The sequence below is a fragment of the Petaurus breviceps genome, unplaced genomic scaffold, assembly GCF_028583685.1.
Source record: "Petaurus breviceps papuanus isolate PSGF00001 unplaced genomic scaffold, PetGlider_PUasm1.0 173, whole genome shotgun sequence".
Lineage (NCBI taxonomy): Eukaryota > Metazoa > Chordata > Mammalia > Diprotodontia > Petauridae > Petaurus > Petaurus breviceps.
In genome coordinates, this window is record NW_027185759.1 from 27,935,237 (window position 1) to 27,951,572 (window position 16,336).

The 16,336-nt window shown below is 40.9% G+C and overlaps 1 protein-coding gene across 1 annotated transcript in view; it reads right to left on the reverse strand.

The window, feature by feature from the left end:
- Positions 1–16,336, reverse strand: part of WDR49 (WD repeat domain 49) — a 149,502-nt gene that overhangs the window by 42,515 nt on the left and 90,651 nt on the right. Inside the window, exons 12-13 of the mRNA XM_069083622.1 lie at positions 10,153–10,320; positions 4,396–4,583 (exon numbers count right to left, since the gene is read on the reverse strand). Of these exons, the coding sequence (XP_068939723.1) occupies positions 4,396–4,583; positions 10,153–10,320 (356 nt within the window). The remainder of the gene's footprint in view (positions 1–4,395; positions 4,584–10,152; positions 10,321–16,336) is intronic.

Here is a 16,336-nt window from a genome sequence, read left to right on the forward strand (position 1 = left end):
GGTAGCTGCAAACCCTGAGAACGCGCTTGGGGTGCTTGCTGCTACAAAATGGCGCTGTGAGCAGGATCTGCAGAGTAAAAGGAAAGTATGGGGGCTGGGATAATTGTTTGTTTCCCAGTTGTGGTAGCTGTGATTCTGTGGAGCTGTGGAGCAGGAGAGAAGAATGGCCTGCATGCGGACTTCGCTGAGCTGAGAGCGGGAATGGTGAGCTGCCTGCATCGGGACCTGGGCAGAAGCCAGGAGCAGCTGCCGCCTGCGGGAGGAGAAGGAACCCAGGAGTTCGGAATTCAGCCACAGGAAAAGATAAGAACTGAGCAGCAAAGCAGGGGCACTGAGTGTGTTTCCTGGCTGCATCCCACAGTTTGGGACCCAGGGGGAGGATGGACTTGTGACTATGGTGGGTGGGATGAAGTGCCTTGGATCCCCAGGGACCCCACCTTGTTGGTTTTGTTGCCCAGCCCCCTCTCTGTGCTTGGAAGCTGGGGCTGGAGCTGTGCCAGGGGAAGGACACTCCCCTCCCCCCAGAACTTTATTTGAACTCTTGTTCTGAATTGAAGTGATAATGCTATGTACTTTGTGTTTGTTTAAGGCCCAGTGGCCACTTTGGTAACTTTAGTTCTGTACCTTGAAATGTAACCTAAGAATGTACTTTGTGTTTGTTTAAGGGCCAGTGGCCACTTTGGTAACTTTAGTTCTGTACTTTGAAAATGTGACCTAAGAAATGTTCAGTGCTAATTCAAAAGTAAATTGTCTATGCTATGGGCATGAAAGATCTTGGGGCCGAATGTAATGCGAATGTAAATGTTAAAAGATCTTCCCTGCCCCTAGGCTAAAATGCACCTGAAGCCTGGGGAGGGAGGCTTGTTTTTCAGTAGATACTTTTTGATTGGCCAGTGGGTCAATAAGGTTGTTACATTCTCTGAGCCAGGAGAAGGCTATATAAGCCCTGATGTGTAGCTTTGTTTTGGGACTCACTTTGAGAAGTGTTCTGTGATTTGATCTGAATTCTGGGAAGCCGTTGTTGAGAGTCCCCCGGCTTTGAAAAACCCAGAATGTGGAAACCCAGATGTTGACTGGGTATGGATGTAATGGTTGGACAGTTTGGAAATCTGTCTACTTGATGTTTCTGTCTTGATAATTATGCCTGTATACTTTGAGGTTCAGGGTGCTGACCTTTTCTCCTGAACAAGGTAAACGATATATGTCTGACTGATTAAAGTAAGCTTGTTAACCCATTTTGAGTTGCTTTCCTTTAACAAAGCAGATCCAAGAACCTGTGGTAGCTGCAAACCCTGAGAACGCGCTTGGGGTGCTTGCTGCTACAATAATGCAATGATCACAGTTCAAATCAGGAAGAATCAGATCAGTGCTTGGGAAAAAAAAGGATGAAGGTTTTGTTGGCCAACTAATGAAAAATATTAGGGAAGATGAAAATAAGCAGACAATCTTGAAAGTCTGGAGTAATTTTTTTTTTTTCAAATTACACTTGGAATTGAGGAAATGAAGAAAAATTGACTGTTTCCTGACTCATCATTGTTGACTATACAGCACTGGAAAAAATGTCAAGTGGAACTAACCTTCCAAGATTGGGACTGGCATCACATCGCCAAACTCCCACTGCCAAAATGACTCACACCTGATGATCACAGACAGTGGTATTTTGCAGTAAGCTCAAGGGACAGCAAATGAATGCGAGAATTTTTAGAGGCATCTAGTCCCCCCCTCTTCACATATACTTTTGGTCTTTCAAATGAAACATACAAGGTACTTAAAGATGGACATGTGACAATTCTTCCAGTGCACACTGGTTGTTGTCATTTTTATTTATTTATTTGAAATATATTGTGGTATATACCAGCCAAAGAAACCTGGCAGGTATGTCAATTACAAATGTATTGAATGTATTGAAAAGCACATACAGAAAACTCTCTAATCCAACTTTGGGTCTAACAATAATTTTCAACAAAGAGAAAGCTTACATTTGCTGTTGTCAGAACTTCATTTATCAAAGTTCACAGATTCACTCCAACCTCTGTAGATGGTCTTTGAAAGTTATGGTGGCCAAAGACAGTGCTTCCTCCTCTGATCAACCCAGTGGTGGGACACTCTGAACTCAGCAAGACTAGACCTTCAACAACAAATTTTCAATACATATCCAAGTCCACACTCAAAGCTTTTTGATGTTGGTAGGACATGTCAGAATATGGGTCCCACTAATATGGCCTTCAAGAATGCAATGTCATCTTTATAGCATTCTGTGGCAATGGAGAAGAGGATCAATTTATGGCTCTTGGACATAAGACATTTTATTTTTTAATTCTGAATGAACATTTAGAAAAGGAAGCACCATAAAGAACCACCTTGGCTTCCTCCAAAAAAGGTCATGGTCACATAATCCAAGATCCCTTTCTTGCCAAGCTTTCTAAATTGGTAGATTAAGGGAATGCTATCAGTAAGTTTCACCAGGCTTTTGGAAAAGGGTTTGATAAAGTCTTTCATTGCTATTCTTGTGAACCTGGGAAATATGTGGTCTATGTTACAACACACTTATGCTGATTCAAAACTTGTTGAAGGTCCAAATCCAAAAAGGATTCATTAATGACTCAATATCAATTCAAAAGAAGGTCCCAAGTATCTGGGGATATCCCAAGTACTGTTTACCACTTTTTAATCACTGATTTGGAAAAAGGTATAGATGGCAAACTTATACAATTTCCAGAAGATACAAAGATGGATGTCAGATGCAGGATTCAGAAAGATCTTGGGGCAAAATTAATTCAATGAAATTTAAGAAGGATAAATATACAATATGGGTTCAGAAAATCAACTTCACCAGATGAGGCAGGTGTGGCTAGAGAGAAGTTTGTATAAATAAGAAATGGGAGCAAGTGGCCTGCAAGTCAATATGAGTCAGCAATGTGAGAGGGGAGCCAAGAAAATGTGTACAATATTAGGCTGAATTAAGAAAGAGTACTTCAGAGTAAAGAGATGGCCATCCTTCCATACCCTGCCCTGGTCAGACTATACTTGGAGTATTGTGTTAAGTCCTTGGCTTCACAGTTCAGGAAGAACTTTGATCCATGGAGACCATCCAAAGGATGAGGCAACCCAGATAAACACGGGACTTGCACTCAGCCTTATGATGATTGGTTGAAGGAACAGGAGATATTTAGCTTTTAGGAAAGAAGTCTTGGGGAGACATGAAAGCCATCATCAATTATTTGAAGGGCCATCACATGGAAGAGAGAGTAAAACTATTCTGCTTGGATCCAGAGGGTAGAACCAAGAGTGATAGGTGTCCATGGCCAAGAGGAAAAGTTAGATTCAATGTAAGGAAAAAACTTCCTAACAATCAGAGCTATCCAAAGGGCAGCTAAATGAAATGGATAGTATGCTGGACCTGGAGCCAGGAAGATCTGAGTTCAGATCAAGACTCAGCTACTAGTTACGTGACCCTGGGCAAGTTAATTAATTACTGCCTGTTTCAGCTTATTTATTTGTAAAATGGGGATAGACACACCTACACCCTAGAGTTGCTATGAGGATAAAATGAGACAATATTTACAAAGCATTTTGCAAACCTTAAAGCACTATGTAAATGCTATTATGAAAAGTGGAATGGAGAACCTTAGGAAGTAGTAGGGGGATCCACATTAATCCTTTAAGAAAAACCTGCATGACCACTGTTATGATGGATTATAATGGGGGGGGGGTTAATCAGTTATGGGTTAGACTAGATGACTTCTGAGGACCTCCCTCCCAACTTGGAAATTCTGTGGTAAAACTTATTTTTAAATTAGAAAAAAAAATTATCTGAAGTTATAGTTGTGTGGGAAGTAAAACTCCATTCAAAATTTAATCAAGAACATGGAGATTTCTCAGGATAAAAACAGGAAATTTTATTCTCTTCCCCTGGGAGAAGAGGGCAGTCCTCTCCATGATGGATCAGGGAGAGGAGGTGCACAATAAAGGGTGAACAGAGTTTGTAAACCCTAATACAGCAGGGTCATATTTCCCCTGTTGTCCCTCACTTCCATTGTTTGGGCAGGGGGCTGAGCTTGGGTTGTCCTTGACTCCCATTGGCCAGAAGGAGGCTCCCACAGAGGCGGGAAAGCAGACAAAGGACTGAAGCCAGGTGGGGGTCAAAAGACTCCTTAAAAGGGCTTGTTGATTGACAGCAGCAATAAAGGGGGAAGCTGACAGTCAAAACTGACACCAAATGCTAGGACACATTCTGAGAAGTTTTCACTCCCCAGACAATGTGAATGATCTTTCTCATCTAATCAGATTGGTTATCACTTTTCTTGTAAAAGAAACAGATAAGGCCTGATTCACAAGCAGGAACAAAAGACAACCAGGGCAAATGAAGAGGAAGTCAGGAGAGGCAGCTCATACCTCTATGTTCCATATTTTCAGGCAGCCATTGGGATCGCCTGTGATAAGGTGCTGATTTGTCTTGTCAATGGTCATGATGATGGGCCCAGCTCCACTGTGGGCCACAAACTGAGCCATGAGTTGCTTCTTAAATATATTCCAGAACCTGACATAACCAGATCCTCCACAGGATACCAAGTTGGCTCCTCCTGAAATGAGTGGGAATCCCATATAAATGCTTCAGTGTGTACTCGATATAATGTTAACAGTTAATGATAACATTTCAAATGCTTAGAAAGATTTTGTCCCACCTAAGTGGTTGTAGGTCAGCTAGGTGCCATGGGCTATAGCACACTGGGCCTGGAATCAGGAAGACTCATCTTCCTGAGTTCAAATCTGACCTCAGACACTTCCTAACTGTGTGACCCTGGGCAACTCATGATTAACCCTGTTTGCCTCAGTTTCCTCATCTGTAAAATGAGCTAGAAAAGGAATGACAAACAACGCCAGAATCTTCACCAAGAAAACTCCAAATAGGGTCACAAAGAGTCAGACGTGACTGGACATCATCTGAAAATGATTATACCATGGTACAAGAGAAGAAACAAGTTTAGAGTCAAAGCACTCGGGTTCAAATCCTGCCTCTGATGATACTTCCAACATGACTATAAGCAGACCACTTACCTTCCCTACCATTTAATTTCTTCATCTGTAAAATGAAGACATTGCATTATATGATCTTTGGGGTCCCCCTACAACTGTAAATCTATGATTCTATTATACTATAGTAGTAGGGGCCAGAATGCCAGTAGAATTGGGGAGGTATGCATTTATACATCCTCCCCTCCACACACATTCGTCCAGCACCAGTGGGACTTTTTGTGGTCAAAGAACAGTGGTTCATACATGGTGAAATTGGGGTTAATTTTGCCCCCAGGTAGTTTAATCTAGAAACCAGCTGTGGGTCTCTTGGGCAAGAAGAATATAAAAAACATTTTAAGACTCTTAGCAAGGAGCTACTGAGACCCCAGGAAACCTTCTTGCCAGAGGCTTTCATCTGCTTTTTTCTTCCTGAACTGCTTTTTAACTACTTCTGGAACTAGTTTTACCTGAGGGTATTTTTATATCTTTTTGTTGAATAGATTGTTTATTTGAATCTTTGAGCTCAAAGTAATCCATTGTCCCAGTTGTGACTGAGACCTATGGAAGATAGATCAGGTCCCAGGTCAGCTAAGATTTCAAGGCATCTCAGTCAACAGCATTTCTCCATCAGTATAAGAATTAAAAGACTAAAATAAATTTCCATTGGTTTGATGAGCTAATCATCTAAGTAACCCATTTTCTGTTCTGTCCACATAAAAGTGAGCATTTTAAGTGAGTGTTCTATACTTTTTTTCCCCCAATCAACTGCTTTTATATAGTCATCTGAGCATTGCAATTACACTCTCACTTAAATAAAAAGCATTTTCCTTGGAAATATTGACTTCATTTCACAGAGAAATAAATATTATTCAATGTGGATTTAGGTACAGATGCACAATTTTAAAGATATAGACTTATCTATATATCAACATGCTTATAATTCTATTTATGAGCTTGTTTTAAACCTTTCATCCATTTTTCATGAGTGATGAACTCATATTGAAAGTCCTTATGGAACCATTTTTTTGTTTATGGGCTTAAAATCCCCTTTTCATTTTCCAGCCAGAGTGTGCTTTACAGATATGCCTTGCTTAAATTATCCTTCAATGCCAACAATCCTATTATTACATGAAAAATTTGCAGATGGGTTCAAATTAGCTTCACAAATGTGATGCCGATTCTCACTCAGGTCTGCTTAACGCGAAAATAATGGAGTGGAGTCACGGTGGCAGAAACATTTGGGAAATACCAACAACATTAGAATGAATTAAAGTTGAGAAAATGGGGGGCGATTTTGGATAATAGTTCCTACTGTGAATACTAGCAAGATTTGGAAATGAGGGAGGTTTTTTTTTTCCTTTATCACACTTGTCTCAAGATATTTCAAGAATCCAATAGTATTTACAAAATTCTACTCAGAGTATCTACATTGACTTTTTAATGTGTGGAAAAATGTTATGGGAAAGCCATATGGATTTTCAGTCTGTAAGGTAGAGGGAGGAAAAGTGGATATTGAGAAAGTAAATTGCCCTATGTTTATTCTTCTAAGGACTTAAGGGTGACATTCTGGTTGACCTCCAAATGTTAGAACAATAACAACAACAACAACAAAAATAAAAAGCTAGCACTGTCCCAGAATGTGATACTCTGTGTAGATCAGAGTGTAGAGTAACTTAACCCCAAGATAGATGAATTTACTTGCAGGAGGTCATAGAAGCAATAAATAGAAGAGCTGAAATTCAAACCCAGAGACTCTGAATCCAAAATCCAGCTCTTTTAATACTACTTCATGAATGTTTCCAAGCTGTATATTGCTTTCTAGGATCTCTGAGGAGATAAAAATCATATCTCCACAATGCTAATCCAATTGATGGAAAGGAGAATAAAAATCAATCAATTGATTTTCAGTTACATCCTACCCAAATGCCAGGTGGACGAATATACTCATGTCATCATTTAGTGGTATTAGTGACAACATTGGAAAAGTGAAAGATTTTGATGCCCCCTATTTCACCCCAAGAAAGACCTTTGCTAAAGTCACCAAACCTAAACTGGTCATGTACCACAATGTAAAGAAGATTTGGTATCAGATGACCTGGGTTCAAATCCTGGCTCTGTCACTTACTCCCTGTGGGATGTGGGGTAAATCATTTAATGTCCATAGACCTTGATTTCTTCTTCCCTGAAATTAGGGCATTGGACCAGATGACCTCTAAGGTCCCATCTTGTTCTAAATATGTGATCCTATGATCTACTGAACATACTTGAATAAGACACAAAGAGAAAGCTACTTGAAACCAAGGCAGAGGATACTCTACCAGGCTAGGATCTTCCTGGGACAGTGAACAAATGTTGGACTTCAAAGGTCTGAGGATTAGAGTTTAAATCTTAACTAGGGACCTTACTACCTCAGTGACTTGGGCAGTCACTTAAGCTCATGACCTCATATAGCAGCAACCACACTGGCATACCCAGGATGACTGCTAGTACAGGTTCTTAGATCTGCTTTCCTAGGAAAGACAGCTGTTTAAGGAGTCAACAATCTTTTTTTTAATCACATTCACTAGTTCAGGGGAAAAGTCTGAACTTCAGAGAAAATATAAGCAGAGAAAACACAAGCAGAGAAAATAAAGATGAACAGACAGGGCTTTGGTCACCTGAATCAACTCTACACATTACATACATTCCTGGATGGAGAGAGCATTTACATCTGAGCATTTGGAGAGCTGTGAACATACAGCCACTGAGAATCTTGACCAGGAAATTACAAAACCCTTTTCATAAGTGAGCCCCCAAAACAAAATACCAACTCAGAGTATATATATACACACTTCTCAGAGTAAGAAGGCATTCTAACCCTCCTGCCTCAGTGCCTAATTAGAAATTAACAAAAGGTGTGAAAGCTGTCCTACAAGCAAGGCTCCCCTAAGTAAGCATCCCTTCATAGGCTCCACCTGAGGCCTATTTATAGGCAGGAAAGATCTTAAATCACATTAACATTATACCTCATTTCCTTTTCTGTGAAATGAAGATAGAGATTGGCAATTTACAATCCAACTGGATATCTGCGATCCTAAGATCCTATTAAATTATATTTTTGGTGTCATTTAGGCAAGTCATTCAAACTGAGTCTCAGTTTCCTCATCTATAAAATGGGGATATAATGCTTCCAGTATTAGACCCATAGGGTTAAGATGGGTGTGATGAGATGCATGTTGAGTTCTTTGCAAATATTAAAGTACTATAGAAATATCAGCTACTATCCCTATCAACACACACCCTAGTAATGATATTGCATAGACTTAAGTGAGTTCAGATATGGCCTCAGATTCTTACTAGCTGTGTCACCCTGGGCAAATAAATCACTTAACCATGTTTGCCTCCGTTTCCTTATTTGTGTAATGAGCTGGGGAAGGAAATGTCAAACTGCTTTAGTATCTGCCAAAAAAAAAAAGCAAAAAACTCCAAAATGAGGTCACAAAGAGTTGGACACAATTGAAACAACTGAACAAGACTCCACTACCTGCCTAGTCCAGATGCTGAGCTGCTGTTCTTAGTCTCCTAGTCTGAACCCTCTTCCCTGCCCTTTTCCCTGTGTTGAGTTCCACTTTTGCCTTTCTTTCCTACCTGGCCTGACCCTTAGGAAGCAGACTTGTGTAATGGGGATGTAAATTTGTAAGATCTTCCCTGCCCCTAGGCAAAAGTGCACCTGGAGGCTGGGGTGGGAGGCTTGTTTTTCAGTAGATACTTTTTGATTGGCCAGTGGGTCCAAAAGGTTGTTACATTCTCTGAGCCAGGAGAAGGCTATATAAGCCCTGATGTGTAGCTTTGTTTTGGGGGCTCACTTTGAGAAGTGTTCTGTGATTTGATATGGATTCTGGGAAGCCGTTGTCCAGAGCCCCCGGGCTTTGAAAAACCCAGATGTTGAAACCCAGATGTTGATTTGGTATGGATGTAATGGTTGGACAGTTTGGAAAGCTGTCTACTTGATCTATTTCTGTCTTGATAATTCTGCCTGTATATTCTGAAGTTCAGGATGCTGACATTTTTCCCCTGAATGAGGTAAACGATTTATGTTTGACTCATTAAAGTAAGCTTGTTAACCCATTTTGAGTTGCTTTCCTTTAACAAAGCAGATCTAAGAACCTGTGTTGGCAGCAAACCCTGAGGATGCTTGGGGTGCTTGCTGCTAAAACTTGGACCAGCTTACTTGAATTTCCTATCTTGTTTGCATCCTCCTGTTTGACCTGCCTTGCTTCCAGGACCCTAAATCCAGTTTCCAGGGGAGCAACTCTTGTGGAAACCCATCAGAGCAATGGCCTCTGCAGCTGCTACCATTCCCAAGCTCCTCAGCAGCCACCAAAGAAAGCCCTTAGTAATGTCAAAGGGCTCAATGTCAGAAAGATGGTCCATTACCATCTACCCTCTTGTAATACCCTAAGGATCACTGAGCCTTTCTACTATATACCCTGAAGGTGAACCCTCTTAATGTTCCTCATAATTAAAAAAAATTAGAGAGGTAGTCTAGTGGGCAGCAGGGTGGTATAATGGTTATAGGACATGACCTGAAGTCAAGATTTATCTTCCTAAATTCAAATCTAACCACAGACACTTGCTAGCTGTGTGACCCTTGGCCCTGTTTGCTTCAGTTTCCTCATCTGTAAAATTACTTGAGAAGGAAATGGCAAACCACTTCAGGATATCTGCCAAAAAAAAAATACAAACCCAAATGGTGTCACAAAAAATGGGAAATGACTGAAAATGACTGAACAACAACAGCCTGGTACAGTAGACTGGACTTGAATTCGGGAAGACCCAGATTGCATCACAGACACTTAGCAGCTGGGTAATTCTGGGCTAGTCTCTTGACCTCTGAGTACAGTAGGTAACCAAGACAATGAACTATAGGGACTATGCTGATCTGCATTGATGTGGGAAGTTTCCTCATCTAGGAAATGTCCAATGAAATGTCTATACCTATCCCCTGTCTCCAGGCACTGGGCCTCCAACCCTCCAACATTCATTAATCCACAGCTCTCCCCCTCTCTCTGTGGTCTAAGAAGAACACAATCTTGCTTTATATTCCCTTTTTCTGACATTCTACAAAGGCAGCCAGCAGCATAGAAGACATTTTACCTGTCACTGCAATATTTTTTCTAGCTTCCAGGAAGGAAAGTCTCATAACAGCATGATTTCCCTTGGTGGTGTCAATCTCAGAGGAGTTAACTCCTAGAATGGTCTCCCCTGCAGAGAGAGGAAGGGAGAGCCCCCTTTCAGCCTTAGGTTGTTTTTGAATGTCTGCATCTCCTTCTGAAAGAGAGATAAAGTGGGTTGGTTTAATGTGAAGGGACATTCATTTTGGAAGCTAATTTCAAACAGCTATAAGAAGACATTGGTTGCTCCCATCTTTTCTTCCTTAAACAAAAGTCATTGATTTTTAGAACTGGAAGGGAGGTCAGAGGCTATGACAATGAGCTCATTTCTGAGCCCCCACCACAATATTCCCAACAAGGGGCTATTCATCCCAATGGCAGATACACCGGATTGCTTTGTAGCTAGGGATACTTTCTCCATTAGCGATGATCTGTGCCTTAGCAGACAGTCTTCCTGAGTTGCCATAGTCAAAAAATTCAGGACTCTAAGGCCAACTCAGTAATTATCTCACTGAATTCATCTAAAGAGACTTCATAACAAAGTGGGTCCATTCTTAAGGCCATCCAGATTTGGTAAGACTTACCAGAATGTGTACTTAGCTGGTACAGCCCCTCAGAACAACAATAACAAAACTTCATCATCAGAGCTCACGTTTTATGGGATTATTTTAGAGGTGAGAAAACTAAGGTTGAGAGATGGTAAGTGATTTGCCTAGGGTCACAGTTACTAAGTTTCTGAGGCAGGATTTGAACTCAGGTCTTCCTGAACCAAGGTCCCTTGGCTTCCTTCAAAACTCAGATTGAATATATTGACTTCTGAAGGGGGAAGCCTTTTCTCATTCCCCACCACCTTCCACTGCTGGAGTTTTCTCTCTGAGATTCCCTTCCATGTGCTCTGTATTTATGCTGAATTTACATAGTTGTTCCCATATGGCCTCCCCCATTAGAATGTGAGCTTCCTGGGAACAGGGCTTGTCTATTCTAGGCGCACTCCAGTCCATTCTCCACTCAGCTATCAGATTACTCTTCCTAGAGCTCGTATTTGCCCATGTCACCTCCCCTTTAGCAAACTCCAGTGGCCCTCTATCCCCACAAATAGAAAAATATCAAGGAGTAATCTTCTGTCTGGCATCCAATCTGTTCCCCTCTTACCTTGACCAACTTCCCACACTTTGCCCTCCGCCACATACTCTGCCACTGGGTAACATTGGCCTCCTTGCTATCTGTCACACAACACGCTGTATTTCCTGACTTTTCTCTGGATGACTCCCATGCCTGTAATGCTCTCACTCCTCATCTCCACCTCCTGACTTCTCTGGCTTCCTTAAAGTCCCGGATAAAATCCCACCTTCTTACAAGATGCCATTCCTGATAGCCCCTGCCTGCCCTCTACAGTAATCTCCCATCTAGCTTGTATATAACTTATTTGGCCTTTCCATTAGACGGGGGTGTTAGGGATCTGCTGGCAACTTGAAAGCAGGCATTACCTTTTGCCTTTCCTCACATCTCCAGTACTTAACACAATGCAGGTGTTTAATGAATTCTTCCACTAGGGGACGCTATAGTGCATAGAGCACCTGTCCTGAAGACAGAAAACTTAATCTTCCTGAGTTCAAATCTGGCCTCAGACATGTGACCCTGGGCAAGTCACAAAAAAAAACCTCTGTTTGCCTCAGTTTCCTCACCTGTAAAATGTGGTAATAATAGTGCCTACCTTTGCAGGGCTATTATAAGAATTAAATGAGATGTTTATAAAACACCCTAGCACAATGATTGGCACATAGTAAATACTCATTAAATGCTTATTTCCTTCCTTCTGACCTTCTAACTTATTAAATCTTTTCTATGAGGTCAGTGCTATTATTTCTATTTTACAGATGAATAAACTGAGTCTAAGAGAGGTTAAGTGACTACCCCAGGGTCACAAACACAGCTAAATGGCTGAGGTAGGTTTTACCCTCAGGTCTTCCAGCTAAGCAGGTACTTGTAGACTGACCAACTCCATCTACTGAGAGCCCAGGATCACTCACACTATGTGTTGGGTTCTTCTAGTGCATTGAGCATCACCATGCATAGAGATGCCTGTTTCTCCATCCATAAAATCTTCTCACTGTGGCCAAAACCACTCATGGATTTCCAACTCACATCCATCATACTTTTTGTAAACCATTCAAAAACTCCCTTGTGTTTTATGTACCCGCGCCCACCCCCCCCCGTCAAAATTCTGCATTCTTAGCATGGGCTTTTAAATTGCAAATCAGCAGATGCTTCCTATGGTGGCCCAGCAGAATGCCCCACATGCAGCTGCACCTCTGTCTGTGCTCACCCCAGGTGTCTGTGATGAGCATGAGGCAGGTACCTCGACACGTTCAGCTCATTATTCATTATCAATAACAATCCTAAGGAAGTTTTAATGAGCATCAGTCATGCTGATAGTCCGAATGCTTAAGACAGTAGCAATACTGCATGTTAGGGAATTGCTCTAGGAGGCAAATTTCTGTCTATAAATAGGAATTACTATTTCATTATGCTTTCTCCAGGCTACGATGATAGAAAAAAGAGGACTATTTGTTTAATAAAGTACAATTCAAACAGCCACCAAATTTTAGGGATATGGTTTGCCCAATGTTCAGAGCAAATTTTACAAGGTTTTCTCCTTCATTTCTTTTCTATGACTCTTTTTGTATGTTTAGATTCTATCCAGGCTAAAATAACCCATAGACTGAAGCTGGATTTTCCCTATGGAATTTTCCACAAACACCTTTGTCCAGGCCCTCAACATGTTTCATCTGGACCATTACAATAATCTTTTAATTCACCCTCACAATCTGAGCTCTAGCTTCTACAATCTCTCCTCTACACAGCTGGTGAGTCGATGTTATTTCTTTTAATTTTTAAAAATTTTACAATTATTTTTTAACTTTGAGATCCAAATTCTTCTCCTCTCTCCATCTCCTTCCCCCAAGCCTTGAGAAGGAAATCAATATGATGCCCATTATACATGTGAAGTCATGCAAAACATATTTCTATATTAGCCATGTTTAAAAAAGTGGGGGAAGAAAAATAAAGTAGAAGAAAATCTGCTTCATAATGCACTCCAAATTCAATTCTGTTTCTGGAGGTGGATGGCATTTTTCAGCATGAGTCCTTTGGAAATGCCTTGAATCATTGTACTAATCAGAGAAATCATTGTGTTGATTAGAGTATATGTTGCTATTCTTTTTAAATTTTTTTTAAATTACTGAAACAAATACACAATAAGAAAACAAAAAACCAGATTATAAACTTAAATATTGACACTTAAATACAAAATAAGAAAAGAAAAAAACCATGTCATGTGCATAGAAGAATGTAAGAGAGGATTCAAAATACATAGCAATAAATTTCATTTCAAGAAAGCCTATGTAAGTACCATGAGTTGTGTTGAGAGCTGTCAGTCTCTGCTTCTTTGTTAGTTTTCATTTGTTCTCTTACTTTGTTCTTTTTCCCCCTTCCTCCCCACCCCCCGAAAAGCAACAATTAAGTGAGTTTATATTTATGTAGATATAGAAATAGACATAGATATAGATATATGGTTGCACATATATTTATATACGCATGCATCCATATATACATACAAACATATATATGTATAGAGAGAGAGACATATACGTTCCCTAACAAATTCTACTTCTGATCTTTGTTTTTCTGTTTGTGTGTATCTCTCATTTCCTATCCTTTCTAACTCCTCTACTCTATTTCTACCCTCTACCTTGCCCTCCTATTACTTAATCCAGCAGCCCTCCAAGGATCCTTCCCTTATCTCCCCATTCCCTTAAATCTAAGCACCTTCTATAACCCACTTTGACCTATTCCTTCATCCTCCCTTCTAGGAATCTCTCCCTTATATTTTCTCCCCCCTTCTCTACTTAACATTTTGTTTATGCTATTATTCTTTTTTTTTTTTGCTTTTTTGAGGGGGAAGGCAGGGCAATTGGTATTAAGCGACTCACCCAAGGTCACATGGCTAGTAAGTGTTAAGTGCCTGAATCCAGATTTGAACTCAGGTCTTCCTGTGCTCTATTCACTGAACCACCTAGCCACCCCTATGCTATTATTCTTAAAGTACAGACCTGATCACGTTTTTCCCTACTCCAGAAGCTTCAGCAGCCCCCTATTACTTTTCATATAAAATGTAAATTGAAAGCCCCTCACAATCTGGCTCAAGCCTGTATTTCCAGGCTGATTATTCATCCCTTACCCTAATGAACACTGTGCGCACACCAAACTAGAACCCAAATATGACTCTCCATCTCCCACCTCCATGACTTTGCCCAGGCTTTCCCCCATGACTGGAATGCCTTTCCTCCTCTTGGAATTCCTAACTCCCTTCAAGGCTCCATTCAAGTGTCACCTTGATCAAGACAAAAGAGCATTCCTGACCATTACTAATGGTTTGCCCAGTCCTGGCTTATGTGTTTGGTACATATCCTGTGCTTATCTGTCTTTGTGAATAGCACATCTCTCAAATAGATCACAAACCCCTTGAGGACAGGGACTGTTTCACTTGTGATTTGTATCACTAGGAACTAGAAATCCTTGGTGACTAATTGAGTGGAGCTTGAGTAGAGAGGATAAGTCCCTGTTTTCCTGTGCTGTTCAGGTACACGTCAACAGGAGTAGAAAAACCTGTTCAAGTAAGAATTACTCTCCATTCCCAAGGTCCTGCCACCTTGTATCTTTCACCATAAGTCCAGAGCACATTGACATAATATCCATCTAAGAAGTTTATATAAACATTGGTATCTATAGTTCTTGATGATCTTTTTCTAGTCTCATTTTCAAACGTCACATTACCTCCCTCTCATGAGAAGCAAAGCAGGAATGTGGACAGAGAGCTGGTGCTGGGTTTAGGAAGATCAGGATAGACTACACCAAAGTCTTGCCTCCGACACCTATGGGCTCGGTGACCACAGGCAAGTCACTTAACTTCCCAGTATCCCAGGGATATCTCTAAGAGAATAAGCTCCTGATCAGTTGATTGTCTGTGCTGTCAGAGGGCATTTTCTCCCTAAATGTTCCCTACCCTAAAGAAATCACAGTTCTGACAAAAGCCAAAACCATCCAAACAAACAAATACCCCACCCCTTCACAAACTCTGGATGGAAAAGAAACTGGCCTGCTTGCTATTCCCTCAACTCCATATTCCATCTCTGGCCTCTGGTCCTTTGCATAAGCTGTGCCCTATTCCAAGAATGCACACCATTTTTGCCTGTACCTCTTAGAATCCTTAGCTTTCTTCAAGGGTCATCTCAGGTCCAACTTTCTCCAAAAAGCTCTTCCTCACTCCCTCAGTTATTAGCGCTTTCTCCTTCCTTGTAATATTTTGTACATATATCTTTCTGTATATATCCTTTCTCCAAAACAAAAATATGAGTTACTTGGAGCAGACACCATTTTTTTTCCTTTGGAATTTGTATTCTCAGCATCCATAACAGCATAATCCTGGCATGAAATCAAAACAAAGAGAAGGGAAGCATCCAAGACTGGAATCCTGTTTCCCATTTATTACTTGTGTGACCTCAGGAACCTCATTTCATTTCTCTAGGGCTCAGTTTCCTCTTCTGTAAAATAAAGAGACTGATGCCTTCCAACTATAAATACCTGTTCCTATGACCATCATGGCTGAATCCTGAGGGCCTAGCACTAAGAGAACACAAAAGAGATGATTATGGCTGAGCAAAGATGTTCCAATTATTTCTGTCATTAATCAAAGTCTCTTGGACACACTGACCCTTCATAAGGTATGAGACCCCAGGCAGTTACATTCAAGTCCCAGGTGGGGTAGAAGTAATAGAAGATAGCAGATAGGACCCTGGACTTGGAGCCAGGAAGACCTCAGTTCAGACTTCATCTCAGTCTCTTAGCTTCTGTGAGGCTATGGGCAAGTCTATGCCTCAGTTACCCCATCCATAAAATTAAGGGGCTAGACTCAAGAGCCTCCCAGATCCAAATCTATGATCCAATGAGTAAAGGCCACTTTCATTCCCTCTCCCCAACCCTTATACCTACCCTCTGGTAAAAGTCATGAAAATAACAAGCTTCATGATTTTGCTAAGTAACTCAAGATTTTTCTAGAGTTCATGGGTTCGTATCTCTAGCTCTAGAAGGAACTCAGAGGTCATCTG